The sequence below is a fragment of the Zonotrichia leucophrys genome, chromosome 13 (genome assembly GCF_028769735.1).
Source record: "Zonotrichia leucophrys gambelii isolate GWCS_2022_RI chromosome 13, RI_Zleu_2.0, whole genome shotgun sequence".
In the NCBI taxonomy this organism is placed as follows: Eukaryota; Metazoa; Chordata; class Aves; order Passeriformes; family Passerellidae; genus Zonotrichia; species Zonotrichia leucophrys.
This window is the reverse complement of record NC_088183.1, coordinates 8,906,340-8,924,610: the sequence shown is the minus strand read 5'-3', so window position 1 is coordinate 8,924,610 and position 18,271 is coordinate 8,906,340. Positions and strand designations below refer to the sequence as shown.

Sequence of the window (18,271 nt, the reverse complement as noted above, 5' to 3'; positions counted from 1 at the left end):
CTCTTGAATTGGCTCAGAGAGCATTTGTGTTGCTGTAACACTGCCTTCAACTTCTCCCTCAGGTCCCAGGGGTGACCAGTGCAGACCCCCAGCCCCAACAATGACTTTACCATGGATCCCCAGGTTTGCTCCCATAGCCCTGATAAAACGTTGTGGGTGTGGAACCAACACTTCCACCACATGGATGTGCTCAGGACATGTGTGTGACTGTGTGGTGTGGCCTCGTGCCTTGATTTAGGGAGCCTGTGGGAGCTGGGGCACAGCAGGGCCTGCTGAGAGCACCAAGCAACCATCACTTCTTAATAAACTTTTCTGGCCATTGCTGACCTCGACCAAATATGAACAAGTGAAAAGCAAGTGGTGAAAGGCTCTGTGTAACATTACTAATCCCATGCAGTGCTCTCACTGAAAAGGCCAGGCAGGGCTCCCTGCTATTGTGTCCTCTCTCTGCAGCTGCTTGGGTGAGCCTGTGCCTTTATTAAAATAAAATCTGATGGACTGGTTTGAATGGGTGCACCCAGGGGAAGGATGGGGTGTGTGGGCAGCTCTCCAGTGCAGCCTTGGTGCTCCTGCAGAGTGCCAGGGAGCAATTTACAGAGGATTTGCAGTTGCCTGCTGCCCTCTTTGGAGGCTCTGGGATGGGTTCACATGTTTGTGGTGCAGCAAGTAAAGGGCCTGTGGGTCTGTGTGTCCTGCTCCTGTACCCCAGCATTCAGCAAGGCTCCTGCTGCCCCTGCAAGTGTTCAGGCCTCTGGGAAGGTGAATTGGTGGCTGGGGAGCAGTCATGGCTGGCTGGTGTGGGCTCAGACCATGTGTCAGCAGCTTCATTTTCAATCTCAGAGCACAAATGTATGGTCTGTGTGTGAGGGAGCCTGGGCTGAAGGGTCTCCTGCTGCTTCACAGCCTGAAATCTGCTGGGGAAAACAAAACCAAACCTTAAGATTGCTGCCAAATCTCCGTGGAGGAAGGACCTACATATACATATGTATATAATATTTATTTAAATGTTTTAGCAGAGATGTTTCAGTCTGAGGGAAAGTGGCTGATGCTTTGTGTGCGGCTGTTACCTTCTGATGCAGTATTTCCCTTTACAACTGCAGAGCAGGGACAGCAAGGGATTCTCCTCGTGTTCCTGGAAAATCAACAACCCTGTCTGGACATGCAGGCTTACAGGCTTGGGAAAACCAGCTCAGAGTCAGTTTTTTCTCTTTAGATTTTTAATTCTTGTTTCTGAATGTTGTTTTATTCAAAGGATTTTAGGTTAAAGGAAATAAAAGTACTGAAACCAGCAACTTTTTTTGTTGTTTGTTACTTTTTAATTGGTTTGTGATTTTCTTTTTTGTTTTGGGCATTGTTGGTTTGTTTTTTTCTTTTTGTCTTCCACTCTGGCAAGTGGAAAAAAAATTGCAATTGATTTCCTCTGTGCTTAGTTTCTATTGATGCTGTTTTTTTGGTCTGTCAGATGAACCCAGAGCTAAGTAATTTGTACATGCTCTGTCCTGTGAGGTCTGAGTCAGTGAGCCCTGAGCTTGGGCAGTCAGAGCTGTGCACACCATTCCCAGTGGATTGAACCCCCTCTTGTGCAACCATATGAGAAATATATTGCTCAGTAGTCACAAAATAAAATGAAACATTTTTTGAAGTCTTCCAGCATGTTGAAATCAAATCTTCTCAAGGAAAAACTACTGATTTTGTTAAAATGTTCTTTCTCAAGAAAGGAGAGGGGTGGCTTGGCTCTATCACAGGTGTGGGTTTGCCCAGATATTGGGTTCAGATGCTCAGCCAGAAACAGCTCCCTGTGGTTGATATCCCCAGAGATTTAATTTCTTTAATACCCTGGGATTTTTCTCAAGAATTTTACTCATAGATTTGTGAAACTTGATCTTCGTTCTTTTGCAGAATAGGAAACTACTTTGAAATCCTCTTTCTCCTCCAGCTCTGCCAGGTGCTTATCTCAGTAATTTAGGCTATATATATATATATAAATTATATATATATAAATTTTATATATATATAAATATACTATATATATATATATTAATATATATAGTATGTTTATTTTTTCCCCTATTTTGTCTGTCTGAACTAAAGGAGGCCCTTGAGCTGAGGCCAGACATTGCCCTGGCTCTGCAGGACAGGGCTGCTGTCACTGAGTTTGTGCTGAGCCCAGGAGCAGCCCCGTGTGCAGCTGCCCCAGCACAGCTGGGAGCAGGCAGGAAGGCCAGCAGGGCTGTGCAGGGAGCACCAGGAGCTTTCCATGTGTTTAAACTCTTGCTGGCTGTGCCATCCCTAGCTGTTACCTTCCTTTTATCCTTTGGGGAGGATGTAGTGTTTGCCCTTGGGTGCAAAGTGGTTCCCTGTGGGCGAGGGCAGAAACTGGGCAGGAAGAGGAGGTGGTGGCTCACTGGTTTTTGTTGCCTTTTATTGTATGACCGTCCCTAATCTAACCCAGATTTTGTCCAAATCACTTTTTATGTGGTTTTCTATGAACTGAAGTTGTTGATTTATGTTTACTTAACACAACACTAGACCAGTGGTTACAGGCAAATGGATTGTCCTTCTTTATGTCACAGCATTCCTCAGTGTTTGGCTAAAGTCCAAATCCTAAAATGAGGAAGGAAAGTAAATTGTGCTGGAATAATGTTTTCTAATTCCAGTGTCATCAAGATGTTCTATCTCTAATCAGCTTCTCTGATCTACTATTTCCCCCCCCTGCCCAAAACCAATTCAGCTACCAAGTGATTGAAAGTGGCAGGAGTTCCCTGATGGCTTAAGGAAATTTACACACAGCTGTAAAATTTTTTTACGTATTTTTTTTATTACTTTTTTTCATTTGTCTTAGAAAGAAATATGAAATCTGCATGCAACTTCCTAAATATTTCAAACATTTAAATAGCATATGATAATTTAGCAGTACAGTACATTATACAGTGAGATAATATAGGGAGACTTCCTATAGTGTATTTACAAATGAAAAGGTAGTTTTGTTATATTAAAAAGAGGAATGCACTGCTTAACATTGAAGTATTACATTCAAAATAATGAATATGTGGTATTGTGACTAAAACATACATACGTATTTATATGTTTGCCCTATCATATTTTTCATAAAAAGGTACCTTTTAAAGGCTTTTTTTTGTTGTTGTTGCTACAAATCTAGGAAAACATACACAATAGTCTTGAAGCTTAAGATGTCTCAATACTGAAGCCACAAACTTTCTTTAAGTGCTTCAGGTGGAAAAAAAAATACATTTTCTTAGTAATAAAAATGAGTTAGAAATGCTTTCTAATGCAGGAGAGGTTAGATGGGAGATGCAGGAAGCTTTGCCTTGCAGCAGGACCTCGAGTCCATTAAAGAAGAGGTACACGAGTGATGCTCACGCTCACTTGACGAGGTGCTGAGGGACCTCACTCCTGCAGGTGCAGCCACAGCATTTTAGTGGCATCTTCCCCAGCAAACTCGTCTTTGGTCCCTGCTCTGCCTGGCTGAGGTGGAGGCTGCAAACAGGAGCAGCATCCCCAGCCCACTGCCAGGGGTGAGGGCCATGGCTGTACAACACATCACAAACAGCTCTGTTTGCCTGGTGAGCTTATAAAGCTCGATTGCCATCATAGTGAAGTATGAATGAATCATAATTAAAACCAAAAAAACTCCCAAAAAACTTCTTTAAAACGAAAAGCAGGTGTTTTCCTAATTTCAGTATGGAGCAGACAGGTATGAAATCAGAAGTGCAACAGATGCTTGTGAAATCTGGAAGCCTTTTGCACACGGCTATAAAATGTAAAAACTGACCCTTGGTAAAAAGTGCTTTATAATAATATAGAATTTGTGTCTTATGTCTGCGAGAGAGAAATAATCTTCTGTAGAGCTCAGTCCTATGCCAGCCGAGGGAGTCCACTCCATTCCTTGTACCACTTCCTCTTATTCTTCATAAACCCTAAACAAAAGAAGAGGTTTTTAAACTAGGGATTTAAAAATTCCATTTCAAATAGCAATAATACAAAAATAACAACACAAAAATAGTAAAACTCCAAACCCCAGATTTTTTGCTTGTACCTGAGTAATTTAGAAAGTAATTTATTGATTTCAGCAGTCACCAGATTGCTACCTGTATCCATAAAGCATCTGGGAGGAGTGTTGGACTTCAACACTGTCACATCTTAGAGGCATGTGGGGAGTGACAAACTCTACCACAATTATCTGGGTAAATAACATGAAGAAATCCACATCTACTAACTCACTTTGAATGCTGGAAAATCCCTATCTCATATAAAAATGTTGAAGCTTATCATGAGCTGTATGTAGACAATATGTTCACAATATCTGTTGTTTGCAATCATATTACTCTGTTTCATTTTTCTAGATTATTTCCTGACAGCACAACTTGATGGGCTCGTCTGTCTGTGCGTTTCCTGAGGGCACAAGCCTGGGGCTGAGCATCCTTCATCATCATGATGGCCTTATGTTAAAAGAAAAAAAGAAAGAAGCAGGGGAAGAGTGTAAATATGTGGTTATGCAACAGCCAGGGCTTCCCCACGTGCTCTGTTTGTGAAGCAGATGCAGGGAGCTGGCAGGAATCCAGGGAGATGCCCAGGGGCTGGCTGTGCCCTGCCATGGCCTGAGGCACACCAGGCACCTTGGGGCTGCAGGGAGAGGAGCCTGCTGCTCCCTGGCCTTACTTGAGCTCACTTTTGGGGAGCAAATTCCCCACCAAACGAGGAGGATGAGGGTTTGATGGATCTGTACTGTGCGTGGAGATTCTTTCTTGGCCGTGGCTGGACATGGCAGGAGTTGTGCTGCTCCCCTGATTACAGATGGGGACAGACATCACCACTGGCCATCAGGAATTCATCTTCCACTCTCTATCTCCTGCCTATGACTTAGAAAAAACCCCAACCCTCTTTACAAAGGAGAAGCTGTCAGATTTTTATCAGAAAATTATCATTTTTCTGGGAATGACACGCTAGTTAAAATTGGCAAATACCTGCGTCATCAAGTATTGATGAGGTTGAGGTGGTGTGATTGAAGTGTGGGACAGGGCTCCCCCTTTCCACCTCTCCTGGCTGCTTTTCTCGTGACTGTGTGAAAGTAGTTTAGCTTTTCATCTTGGATTTTTCCCCATAGAAGGGAGGTGAGTATGTAAATAACTGAGAACGTCAGCTGATGAATATTTTAACCAAAAATAATTACTATTTATAGTCAGAACAGCCTAATGCCAAAATAGAAGCAAGAATTGCTTGTGGCAGGAAATAATTAATATCAAGAACACCCATTTAAAATGGTAATTTTGGTAACGAAATGCATCCTCGGTGCTGGATGGAGCATTTGCCAGCGTGTGCATTTTCCTGTTTTTTCTATTCCTGAGCTCTGCTGGTTGCCTGGCTTGCCCCCAGGGTGCTCCCCCATGCATCCAGCCGGGACTCACCTGCCTTTCTCCTTCCATACCCGGTACCACTTGAGCAGCCTCACGGTGTTCTGGCGCTTGGGGTTGAGGCAGTGCTGCTGCTCGCCCCTCACCCGTGTCCACAGGGTCACACTGCAAGGCAAGGGACAGCTCACAGGGATGTGCAGTACCCCTGCTCCCACCCCCTGCCAGAATGGGTCAGGGTTTTCCACTCTGCTTTATGGCACAGAAATCAACTCAGATAATTTGGGTAAGGTCAGAGCAGCTGCTCTCCCTCAGTGCAGGGCATTGAGGTTGTACCAGATGAAAATGTTCCTGCTGGTTTAAATCAGTGGGTTTGCTCTGCCTAAGTGTTAGATATCTTCTTCTGAGCATAATTAATTTAATTTGGGCTCATTTAGGCAACCACAAGGACTTTGAATGAGGAGACAGCTCCGTTACACTCAACAACGCTTCATCCAAAGGAAATGATCAGAACAGCTTCATTGATTTTTATCTTTTTCTTCCTTAATTCTGTAGTATTTTAAAAGCTTGCATGAGGAGACAGCTCCATTACACTCAACAATACTTAATCCAAGAGAAATGATCAGAACTGCTTCGTTGATTATTTTAATTTTATTCCTCAATTCTGTAGTATTTTAAATGCTTGCCATGGCAGAGTGCTCGTGTGCCCAACAGCCAAGCTCTGAGCCCTAGCATCAGCCCTGGGGGCTTCAGTCTCCTCTCATCACCACCTGACCCTGCTCTCCCTGCCAGTTTGGTGTCCCCTGACTGTCAGGACCAAGAATGCTGAGAGACAAAACATGGCAAAAGTCTTTTCATCATTTCAGTTCCCTCCTGGAGGCTCAGTGAGCTGCCACAGCTGAGGTGACGTGAGGGATCTGGGTCCCAACAGGACAGCTTTCCAGGAACATCAACACCACCCCATTTTTGGGGCTCAAAATTGAGCAGTTTTTTTGTTTTCTTATTAAAAAAAACCCAGACAACACCCAAAAACCAGCCCACAATGACAATTTGTATTAGAATTAATAATTTTATGGAAATACTATCCATAATAGGGAAAACCAGTCACTGGTTTAACTAAAACCTTATAGTGGAATTAATTAAATGCTGCTAGAGACATGACTATAATGATGGCAGAAACCCAGAAATACCTGTGTATACTGGAGGGTTTCTTTTATGGTTTGGTTCAGAAAGGAAGCCAAAATGCCTTGCAGACTTTCCCATCTCACCCTCCTGGTGCCTCACAAATTAAAACATGCTGCCTGCATGAACTGAACTGAGGGTCTCACCACCATTCCAATTTCAAGGTTTTACGAGGTGTTCAAATAGGTTTTTCTATTCAGTTAACCTTCCTCCCTGCTCCTCTTTTCTGCTCCATCTCCAGCTAAGGTCACAAAATGTTAAGGTGTAATTTCCAGGCTGTTTTCTGGGAGGATGAGGACTTTCTCCCAGTGCATGGGAAAGCAGTGGAAGAGCCTTTAATAGTTGCAGGTATCAGAAAGGGACGGGTCAGTGCTCAAAATTATGGACTAACTCTGACCTAAGGGTGTCCTCAGCCAACTCCTAGAGAGCAGTGAGTGCTTTAGAAGGGGAGTTTTCCTGTAGCTTTGAATTTCAGTGAGCTTTAAGGGATTTGAGGGCAGAGCAGGGTTTCTCCATGCAGCAGCCACCTCAGCTGTTCCCTCTGCACTGGCTGATCCAGACCTTGGCTTTCGTTTCCCTCTTCTGACAGACCATGGAGGATATTTCCAGAAAGTGGTGGACAAGCTGAATTGCAGGACAGGAGCAGGAACACCTCTGAAAAGCTGCTAGCCCTGCATTTGCACCAGAAACAGTGAAGGACACTCTGCATTTACCAGTCTGCAGTCTGCAGGAGGAGATCCATGGTTTGCCTCTCAGGTGAACTGGTCTTTCCTCAGACTGAGATGCCTTGCTTTACATCACATGCAGGTTTTCCTGCTTTGGTTCTGGAGGATGGACAGCAGAAATGTTCCCAAGGCAGCCCCATGGTCCTCTGCCATTCTCAGACAGTCCCTGGTGGATGCAGGGTTTGGTGGCAGCAGGTTTGGGCACCCTGAGATGACCTGGGCCTGCTTTTGGGGATGCTGGTCTGGGGAATGTGCCTAAAGGTGCTGTGGGAACTTTGCCTGAGTGAGCAGCTGCCTGGATGGGCTGAAAGAAGAGGTTGAGAGAGGTGGAGAAGGGAGGAAGCACCAGAACCCACACCCCCAGAAGGATTCCTGCAGCGAGATTTGTCCCTTTGCTGCCCAGGCTTGGTGGCTGGAGTCTTCACCCTGGTGTCTGAGTCCCTGTGCCAAAACTCTGCCCAGCATGTCCCTGCTTCCAGGGCTCTGATAAACACCCCAAATCAATCTGTGACCCCAGCACCCTGTGCCCCCACACATCTCATCGGCAGGGATGGAGGGGCTGCACCTCTGCCTACAAATACCCTGTCTCCAGGACCTCAGGGGTCCTGGCTCTGGTCCCTTCACCCCAGGCTGCTGTGGGACTGCCTTTCCTGCCCCTGGACAAAGGCACTGCTGTGAGCTCATTTGCCACCAGCTCTTCTCAGCCTGACACATCCCCACACTCTGGCATGGGGCAAAACATGGGTGGGGTGTTCCAGAGCATTGCAGGAGAAGGAGTTAAACTTCCCTCTGTTTTCTGCTGCTTCCCCTCATTTCAGGAAACAGATACACACAATTACTGCTGGATGTACCATGAATCCTGATAGGTTTTGACTAGACTGAGAACTCAGTTTAACTGTCTCTTACCCTGTGGCACAGCTCTGCTGGGGGTTATGGCCAAAACCTCCCTAACTCCACCCCTATACCCACTGCTTCTCATTCCAACATAATTTATATAATTTTTCTGCTATATGAGAGCTTTTAAGGAGGGCAGAAGGGGATGCAGCTTTGACAACTTGTTTTGGATGATCACTGCAGCAACAAAAACTCAGCTGCAGGAATTCAGCTCCTCTGTGCCGTGTCCAGAGGCTCCCGGATAAATTGGTTCCCAGAATATTAATTTAAGTGCTTTCAGTGCTGAGTTCAGGCTGCATCAACGGGGCTGGAAAGGTGGTGATGGCAATGGGCTTGCCCTGCCTGCCCCACAGACACCTCCAGAGATGAGACAGGGATGGGACAGCTCTGTCCCAGCAGCTGTGCAAACCCTCGACAAGCCTCAGCCTTGAATAGTATGGCTCAACATCTGCCCTGTCAGGCTGGAAAAGCAACTGCTCCTACATGTCTTTCTTGCTTTCCCAGATTTCTGACTGGAAGTAAAATGTAGCATTAATGGGATTTATTTCATACCCCCTGGTCACCTTCTGCTTTTGGGCAAATAACTGGAGTGGGATGCCAAGAGTTGGTGTCCCTCTGTGACATCACTTTACTATTGAAGGGTCAAAGCAAACAGAGTAAAGCTGATTCAGGCAGGGTTCTCTGCAAGAACTTTTCTGTTCAGGTCACCACCAGCAGGTTTGGGCTTCAAAGCCGTGGGTCTGGCATTCCCTGAGCTCCGCGCTGCTCACAGGGCTGGCTCTGCAGGAAGCCTGAGCAAGCTTGAATCTCCATTCCTTCTCCAGGAGCTCCCTGAGGTGCTGAGCCTGGCAGCTCCATGTGGGCACTCCGTGGTCTCTGCTGAGGTGTCTGTGCCAGGTGCATGGGCAGAGCCAGCCCTGTGGGCACTGCAGGGTGCTGGGGGTGTGCAGCCTGCACAGGCCCCCTTGGTCAGCCACGGGCAAGGCTTCCATGGAGAGCACAATGCTGGATCCAGTCAGTCGTCAGGGTCCTGGAATGTGGCTGATCCTGGGACAATTCTCCCCCTTCTTAAGTGGCAGGGGGCTCGGTGCAGTCCTTTGGGTTATCTGCGCTTCTGGCTCTTACCCAGCTGCATCATGTGCTGGTTGGATGGTGCTTTGTTGGGGGAATCTTATGATATCCAAACAGGACAGGAAAAAAGCCAAACCCACTCATATTTAAATGTAAAAACCCCCTCCTTTTTTAGCCAGTTATGTAAAAAATCCCTGTATCTGCCTCAGCTTGGTTACCCACTACATCAGCTTGAGATTTTACATCAGCATTGGTCCTGACTTGCAGGGACACTGCGAGGAAAGAATTTTATTTCATTCTGAGTAACCCCAGCAGGTAAAGGAGATCCCTCTGGTACAATGCAGGCTGGGGTAACTCTTCCTTTCAGAAACCACCACGGACCAAACTCTGCTCAGAATAAGCTGAGTAAATAGTTCTGAGTGTTGTATCAGGAAGCTTGGAATAGAATTTTTCCCTATTTTCACTTGAACGAATGATAACCTTTTTATTGCTTCCCATTCTGGAAATACTTATTTGATAAAAAAAAAAATTGTGTCAAAAAATGATACCTGGGATTTTGGTCATAATTGCCCTTTTTTTTTCTTTTTAATCTGATGCAGAAAATTACTATGCCCAGGAATTAGCATGCCAGGGCTTGAGGGAAACAAAGAACAAAGAAGGAACTTGCAGATAAGGTGAAGCAGTTCAGCTGACAGTGAAACAGAGAGCAATAAATGAAGGAAAACTTACATAATCATCTCTTCCACGCAAAATGGGTACCTCGGTTTTATTTCCAGCTTCCGTACATTAGAGAATCTTATTTTAGGACCTTTTCTTGAGCATTTGCACTTCACGCCTACAAGAGAAAGCATTTTCTCATGCGCCTGCAAAGCTTCCTGCATACCAAGCGTCCCTTCCCCTCCAGCCTGTGTGCATCCAGGAAAACTTCAGTTTGCTCTTTTAAGCCTTGCTGGGAAAAGATGAATTTTTTTAATGCTGTTGAGCTTAAAAAGAGATAATTTTTTTCCCTTTGGTATATCCCAGGAAAAGGTAGTGACTCTCTGGGAAATATATTTTAGAGCACCACATATGCTCTGGGATTTTCTAAATAGCAGATTTTTTTAAAGTGCACCTGCTGTGATTATATATAATTGTATTTAACAAAAGGAAATGAAAGAGTCAGAACTCGCTTTAAACTGAGCAAGAAAGTGCATGTCTGAGCTACTTTCTCATTCACTCATGTCTCACTTGGACTTTGTAGGACTTTGAGTCATTTCTCCTTGCATGGATGCTGTGGTGCAGTCTTAGCCAGACAAAAGCTGAGCATTTTTTACCCATCATTTTTGTGCACAGCAGAAAACGCAGACTGTGCCACCACCTCACATCCAGCTCTGCTCTACTTGCCCTGAAAATCACCCTCAGTTTCAGAGGAGATGCTTGAGCTCTATTCCTGAATAACGAAGAACATGGCACGACCTGCCCCACTGCGAGTTCTTTGCCTTGCGCTGAAGACACAAATGAAGACACAACTTCATCCCTTGTATTTTACCTCTCCTCCACCTTTACATAACTTGCAGCCCCCTTACTCACAGATCCCACACATCACACCTTTCCACCGTGCCGGGCATAGCTCAACCCAAGCCAGGGCTATCAAGACACAAACACAAATTACCGGAGAAGAGATTTACATGGCAATAAGCAGAACAAACCCCTTTACCTTCCGCGCTGGCCAAGCACATCGCGATGAAGAGCAGGAGCAGAGCTGCTGTCAGGAGCTTCATTGTGAGACAGCAGGTACCCGAGGAGACGCCGGGGGGTGGATGTGTGTGCTCGCCTGTCCTCGGTGCCCCCGGTTCCGCTGTCCCGGGGCTGGGTGGGCACGGAGGGCACGGCGGAGCGGCTCCCGGCGGAGCGGCGCTGCCTGCGCTCTGCCGCTGCCTTGCCTTCTCCTCCTTTAAAGCGCTCCCCGCTGCCCTCGCTGCCGGCTCATTAATATGCACAGCAACTCCACGGCTCCCTCCGCTTCCTCAGCCCGCCGGGGAGGGGGGGACCGGCACCCCGGGGGGAACAGCCCCCATCCCCGCCCCGAGCATCCCGCGGGAGCGCGGGCGGTGGGGCGGCTGCTGCTGCCCCTGCCCAGCCCGGACTTTCCCCATCGGCGCAGGGCTGGCTGCCGGGGAGGGTGATGTGTGCGTTTGTATGAATGGGGCTGGGAGCTGAAAACCATCCGCTTGTGAGCGCTCCAGGGATGCCCGCGCTCCGCGGAAATTCCCATGCACCTTGGAAATAAGATTTGGAGAGCTCTCGCCTGGGAAGGGTGTCACCTTTTGCCACAGATTGACTTAAATATTAATTTTTCTAGCTTTTGCAGGCTTCTAAATCTAAAGGAAAGTTCAGTGAATCAAATGGGGGAAAATATTCCTAAAAGCTTTGTTAGGTGTGTTTAGCATGTGGAAGGTCTCAGGAAATAAGCTCGGTTTATTGTTGCTTTAATGAAAACTCGAACGATATTCTGCTCCATGAAGAACAGGGTAGCAACACACGGGAACTTCATGGACGTAAATAGATGTTCTTCCTCCCTTGCAGAATCTGTTTGTGATTTCAGAAACAGCTAAAAGAGCATCTTCAAATCCAGATTCCAGATTTTTGTCTAAATGAAACGGGTGGAGATCAGAGTGAGGTCTAATCGCCTTCACAGCAGCGTACTCCAAACGCCTCTGCGGCCCCGCGGTTCCCCCAGCCCCGCTGCCCCGCACACCCATCCCCGTTACTGGAGCCGCCCGAAGCCAGCCCCGCTGCCAGCCCGGGCAGCGCTCGGGGAGGGCTCTCCACGCACTCCCAGCTCCGCTTGCATTTTAAGTTTCGCTCATGGCTCGGTTCCTGCCGGCTCCCATTGGCAGCGGCCATCCCGCTGCGTTCCCGGCCCGGCTGTTGGCAGGCTGCGAGTACAGCCCTACCACACACAGCCTGCACGTTGCGCGCCGGCAGCTGCGGCGTTCTGGCCTTGGCTCCCAAGCGGGACGTGCCGACATGCCGGGAACAGCCCGCCCGCTCTGCTCTGCCCTGTCCTGCCCTGTCCGCTCTGCCCTGCTCGCCCTGCCCTGCCCTGTCCTGCTCGCCCTGCCTGCCCTGCCCGCTCTGCCCTGCCCGCATTGCCCTTCCCGCTCTGCCCTGCCTGCCTTGCTCACACTGCCCGCTCTCCCTGCCCGCACTTCTCTGCCTGCCCTGCCCGCTCTACCCTCCCTCCTGCCCTCGCTCTGCCCTGCTCCCTGCCCCTTCTCTGCCGCCTTCTTGCCCCTCGCCTGCTCTGCCCTACCTGCCCTGCCTTTGCTCCCCCTTGCTCTCCCTTTGCTCTCCCTTTTCGCTCCCTTTGCTCTCCCTTTGCTCTCCCTTTGCTCTGCCTTTGCTCTCCCCTTTGCTCTCCCTTTGCTCTCCCTTTGCTCTCCCTTTGCTCTCCCTTTGCTCTCCCTTTGCCCTGCCTGCCGTGTGGGAGCTGCGCATCGGGGACAAGGCTGGGAGCACCGGTTGACGTGGCAGAGAGCTTTTGGGGGAAAATACCTGTTTTGGGGTTGTGAGTGCACTGGTGCAGTGGAGCGGAGGGGGACGGCATGATATAGTTTCTGTTGTGCTTTTGGTATTTTTGCTGCACAGCTCTAGCCCAGCTCAAGCGGCTCTCATTGCACCCTCCTAGGAATGGTTTGTGGGCTGTGTTATTAAATGCCAACAGGACTCAAGAGAGAGGTTTGTTTCAGAGTTTGGGATGAAAACAGGCAGCTGAAGGTCTCAGTTCAAACCTTTCAAATAAATTCCCAATTTCTTACGCAAAAAAACAACCAAACAAACTCCCCACCAAAAAAAAACCCAACACAAAAAGCCACCCCAAAACCCCAAGGAGAGTACAAAAAGCTTTTTTCAGAATACTATCATCTGGTGGTGAAGATGCTTATTGGGCACGGGGCAGAAGTGGCTGAAAAGCACCCACATCCAGAGCTGTAATCCTTCCCTGCTGCATCTTAGGGTAATTCCCTCCTTGCAGCTTTGTCTGCACTGTGTGCAGGAACAGCCTCAGGGAGAGCTGTGGTAAAGAAAAATCTTTTTCCCTCCCCCTCTGCTAATAAGAATTTGGGTGCAGCTTTAGCTGACGGCAATTTGAACTTTCCCCAAACCCGGGAACTCATGTACAGGCTGGAGAAAAATTAAAGGAAATTCTCGTGCTTTCCACAAGTGAATCCCATTTTCTTGTATGACTCTTCTCATGCTGAAAGAGCCAAGTTTATTAAGTATGGAGTGAGGAAACTGCTGGTTTAGTTCCAAATTTCACGTAGTAATGAATGTATTTGAGGTGTGTGTACACATATGGTGACTCTCACCGTGTACCCAAGCAGTTCACTGTCTTTATGCCAGGCTCTGTTTTTGACAGTAATTATTTTTGAGAGCTCAAAGGTGCCTCTTGCTTGGTGTGACAGATTTTGGTGGCCATGTACAGCTGTCTCTGACACCTGCTCTGTCTTAAAATGATGATCACAGAGGAATTTTTAGTAAATGATTTGAGTAAAAAGAAACAGATACGGAATTCACTACAGTCCTGTCCCAAAAGAAACTCTGATAATTCAGATACATTTTCTTGATGCAATCATAAGCTGAGTTGCTTAGCATACACTGGGGTGCCTGGGGTATCTCCAGCAGATCTGCTGAGCCCCATAAATGTGTTTTGATGAGCAGCCAGTGCTCCACAGGCTGTGGAGGGCTGGCCAGGTGAGCACAGGGCAAGCAGCTGAAGCATCCCTTTCAGACCTCACAAAGCCACCCAGTCACAGAGCAATTGATCAGGGCTTGGGTTTTGTCCCACACAAAGGAAGTGTTTCAGAGCAGACACAGTCATCAGGGTCCTGCTGTTGTCCTCAGCTCTGCAGATGGGCCATGCTCAGAGAGCCGTGTGTCCCCAGGGAGCATCACTGTACCTGTGCACAGAGCGTGTCACCTGCTCATCTGGCTAATTACAGGGCCATTGTTGCTGCTGAAAGGACTCTCATTTCATCTCATCCTCTGATCCTTTTAGATCTCTAAACCAGCATAAGGCTCTCTAGCAAACCAAGGCTGAAGCCTGGCTTTGCCTCTGAGTGTGACCCAGAGGGACCAGAGGTGATTTGTCACTTTTGGAAGGGTGATCTGTGAAATGGAGGGCAGGGATGAATGGTTGTCTCCTCCTAAATAAGAAAGAAGAGTTTTAGCAATGGGACTACGATTTGAAGCAAAATCCTCACCATTTTTATCCACCTGGAGGCTGAAACCATACATTGTTGAGTGCAATGTGTAGCTGAGCTGGAGCAGAATATTTGTGCTCGTAGACATGGGGACAACCCCCAAATGCACACTGCCCTTGGAAGGGGGAGCTACTGGAATGGGGCAGTTCATTCCCAAAATAAATAGTTGTGGTGGCAAAATGGGAGGGCTCCAGGAGAGCTGTTAACTCTGCCAGGGCAAGGACATTTGTGTCTTTGTGCTCAAACAAGACTGGGTGGGCTCCATGCCCTGACCTGACCCTAGGCGAGGCTTTTCCCCCTGCTGTGAAGGTACACAACTTCCTAAGCCAGCACACACAGTGCCCTTTGGGTGCTCATCTGCATCCCAGGGACCAAGAAATACACTCTTATAGTCATCCCCATTGTTAGAAATATTTCAATAATCAGCTGGCTTTGGATATGATGGCTGTTTCAAGCACAGGGCAATCTATGACTTGGATTAACTGTCCTTCCAAATACCATAGTGTTTCATAGAGGGAAGATGAAGGGGAGAAATCTTTGTAAAATGGCCATGAAAACTGAAGGCAAACTGTAAATGGCTCATCTGAGTTTAATGTCTAAGAATATCCCTATCAGCTCGTCAAGGAGAAGATTAAACATTAGAAGTGAAGTGGCAAAATCCCTGCGTATCATGTCAGGAATTTGGAGGAGGAATTAAATACTCATTAGAAATTTCTGCATTAAGGTGGAGGTGTACAGATGTGATGCATGTTGTATGCTTTTTTTTTTTTTCTGGGTGCTGCACTTCCTTTTTTATGCCTTTTTGGTGTTGTAACCATGCTGTATGAGCCCTCAGCCCTTGCAACAGAGGAAATATAAAACTCGATTCCAAGCTTGAAGTCAGGGGTGAATTGCCTCAGATTTTGGGAGGCTGTTGCAAGCCTGCTCCCATTGTGCTGAACTTAGAGGAGGATGTGTTGCAGCCTGTGGTCAAGCCCATGTTTTCACCTCTAGCTCTAAATGACATTTTTCTTTCCTCAATAGCCTGAACAGTAGTTGTGTCATCCTTGCATGTATTTATCTATCATAAGTTGAAAGGCAAAGCTTTGGATTTCATCTTTGGTGTCTTGAAACATGAAACATATTTCAGGGAAAACAGCTGTGTTCCCTTCTGTGGAGTTTCACAACGGATGAATTCTGCAAAATAAGGCTTGTATTGTTGTTGCAGTCACTGTGTTCTTTTGATATTTTATTTTTATTTTTATTTCCATAATGAGATTAAATTCCAGACACTAGTTCTTCCCTTGGGAATAGTTTTAAGACAGCTCTCTTCCTAAACCTAAATTATTCACCAAGGAGGATTTTTTGCTGAGATGAGAACAAGGAGGTCGGATCTGGGACTGTTGTCATGGCTTGGAGCTCTTTGAAGCTCTTTGTCATGAATCATTAAAAAGAGCTGCAATAAAATGGCAAAAGGGAGAACTGGCTCTTTGTGTGTGTGATTTGAGAGTCACCTCTAGATATGCACAAAAGGATTAATCCCAACTGTGACTTGTTACATTGAGAAAATAGTAAGTTGTGTTTAATTTCCCACTGACTCATTTCCTTGCATGTTACAACTTACCATTGGTTTTTTTATGTGCAAGCACAGCTTACACTTTACACAATTTTGTTAATAGGCATTTCAGCTTGACTGGCTCTAGGTATTTATTTTGTGCTTAATCACACAATGAGATGGGTGGCTTTCTGTAGCATCCACCCCAGTGCTTGCTGTAATGTAGAGGGAATAATGTGAAGGTAAGAAAGGGAATTTGTTTGATCTGACTGATTCACATTCCTGATAGTGCTGACCTAAGAAGTCTCCATGGTGTTGTAGGGGATGAGGGATGGCTGGGACAAGGATGGGGATGGCATGGGCCCTGTCCTTGTTTGTCTGTCCTCCCTGTCCCAATTGTTCTTAATTCCTGAGTCAGATGAGATCTGGGGTGAGGACGTGGTGTTAGTGCCCAGGTGTGCAGTTAGAACATCACAGCCCTGGCTAACACATCAGCAGTTGGAAGGAAAGCCCTTCTTTTTGCCCCAGGATTGGAAACACAATGTGCCATCCTGGTTTGCTGATCACATCCCAGTTTGTGTGGGCATAGTTTTGGGTCATCTGTGGGTTCCAGCTTTTCCAATGAAAGGCTTTAGGAGTAGAATAGGGTGTCACTGTATGTAATGAATTACAGGCAACTTCCCTCTGTGCTATTAATGCCATTTCTTTCAAAAGGAGTGGCTTTGTTGCCAAGCCATCCATATTCAAAAGCAGAGGGAACATGGAAAACTGAACCACAAGGTTCAATGTAAAACAGCACAAGGTGTTTTATTTTTGCAAGACAATAGGACCAAATGAGATCAACGCCTGAAAAGTTTCTAATCCAGTCCCAGGTGAGTGCTTGCTCAGGTGGGGAGTGGTGACAGCAAGATCCACAAATGCTCAGGCATGAGAAAACCCATTCTTGACACTTCTCCTTTCTGCAGCTTGTTAGAAATGGGCATAATTTCAATCATTTCCAGGAATGGCAGGAAAATTCTTCAGCACATCCTCTTCCAACACTGGGTCTATGGGATGAGAGTCCCTTAGGAGAGTTGGTGAGCAGGACCCTGCTGAGGTGTCCACATTTCAATGGGCCTTAATATAAGGAAACTGAGATTGTGGGGCAGAGAGCAGCAATGCTTGATGTGCATGGGGCCATTTACCATGAGCTACAATGGCAGGAGCAGGGCCTGTGTGCCCTCCTGGCACTCTGGGTGGGAGCTGGAGTGCCTGGAGGGTGATGGCAGAAGTGACAGCAGATCTGGTGGCAGGGACATGTTTGCTGCCTTTTGCAAAGCCCTGCAGCAAGGGTCTTTTCCCTTATCTGTTAGGAGGGCTTTTGAAGTAAAAAGATGAAGACATAAAAGGATTGATGCATATAGAATTGCAGAGGCAGAGCCATGCAGGGTGTCAGATCCAGCTTTCTGCTGCACCTCAGGTCCTGCTTCATAACCCAGGCGTGACATCCAGGCATGGAGCTGCCCTGGGGATCCCACACACGAGGAAATGACAGGGCAGGGGTGACTGCTCTCCAGGCAGACATGAAGATTTCCTTGATGTATTCTATGGTTATTCTCTCTGGTGGCTTCTGGCATCTCTTTCCTTTGGAATTGTGGCTTCATCTTTCCAAAGAACCCAACAGCCAAAGTCTGTGGGTGTGTGGATACAGCACTCGATGGAAGATCTTCTTGGCAGCCTTTGAGGGGTTTGTTTTTGTGCTTGTTCCTGGTGACTGGGAGCTGTTTACATTTGCCCACAGAGTAACCACAGCAACACAACTGCCCAGCACGAGGAATTAAAGCCATTAGCTAAAAATGATCATAATACAGTGATGAGGTATGGAGGGCAATAATCTCACAGCATCTCCTGTGGTGATGTGCAGGAGTGCCACAGGAGAGGGGTGCAGGTAAGGATGGCAGTGCCAGCACCAAGCACTGCAACACACTGAGACTGGCTTGGGCACAGAGCCACGACATCTGTGGGTGCCCATAAGGCTCTGCAGGGCTTCTCCCACCCCCTCAGTGCTTTCTGGAATGTGCAAAAATCCCTTGCAAGCTTAATGAAGCCCACTCTGCAGCAGACAGGAAGGGTGCTCCCTATCTCTGTTCATTTTCTGCTGAGCTGTGTGTTAGTAATGATGGGAATTTTTCATATGCTGATTTTTTTCCTCCCTTTGGGATAGGAAACATATGTAGTGGCTTTAAAAATAAATAAAATTAATGGCTTAACAAT

General features: G+C 47.0%; 1 protein-coding gene across 1 annotated transcript; it reads right to left on the bottom strand.

The window, feature by feature from the left end:
• Positions 1 to 2,793: 2,793 nt before the first annotated feature.
• CXCL14 (C-X-C motif chemokine ligand 14) lies at positions 2,794 to 11,280 on the bottom strand. The gene is made up of 4 exons (XM_064725119.1): positions 10,938 to 11,280; positions 9,971 to 10,076; positions 5,427 to 5,537; positions 2,794 to 3,938 (listed from the first exon to the last, which is right to left on the bottom strand). Exons 1-4 carry the CDS (start codon positions 10,999 to 11,001, stop codon positions 3,923 to 3,925), a joined length of 297 nt encoding a protein of 98 aa, XP_064581189.1. The 5' UTR covers positions 11,002 to 11,280; the 3' UTR covers positions 2,794 to 3,922.
• Positions 11,281 to 18,271: the final 6,991 nt, after the last annotated feature.

Excerpts from the sequence above, each read along its gene's own strand:
- CXCL14 (XM_064725119.1), bottom strand. The coding sequence starts at position 11,001 with ATGAAGCTCCTGACAGCAGCTCTGCTCCTGCTCTTCATCGCGATGTGC. Across the intron at positions 10,077-10,937 it reads GTGCTTGGCCAGCGCGGAAG|GCGTGAAGTGCAAATGCTCA; the intron begins GTAAAGGGGTTT and ends TTTCTCTTGTAG. Across the intron at positions 5,538-9,970 it reads TGCGTGGAAGAGATGATTAT|TGTGACCCTGTGGACACGGG; the intron begins GTAAGTTTTCCT and ends CTTGCCTTGCAG.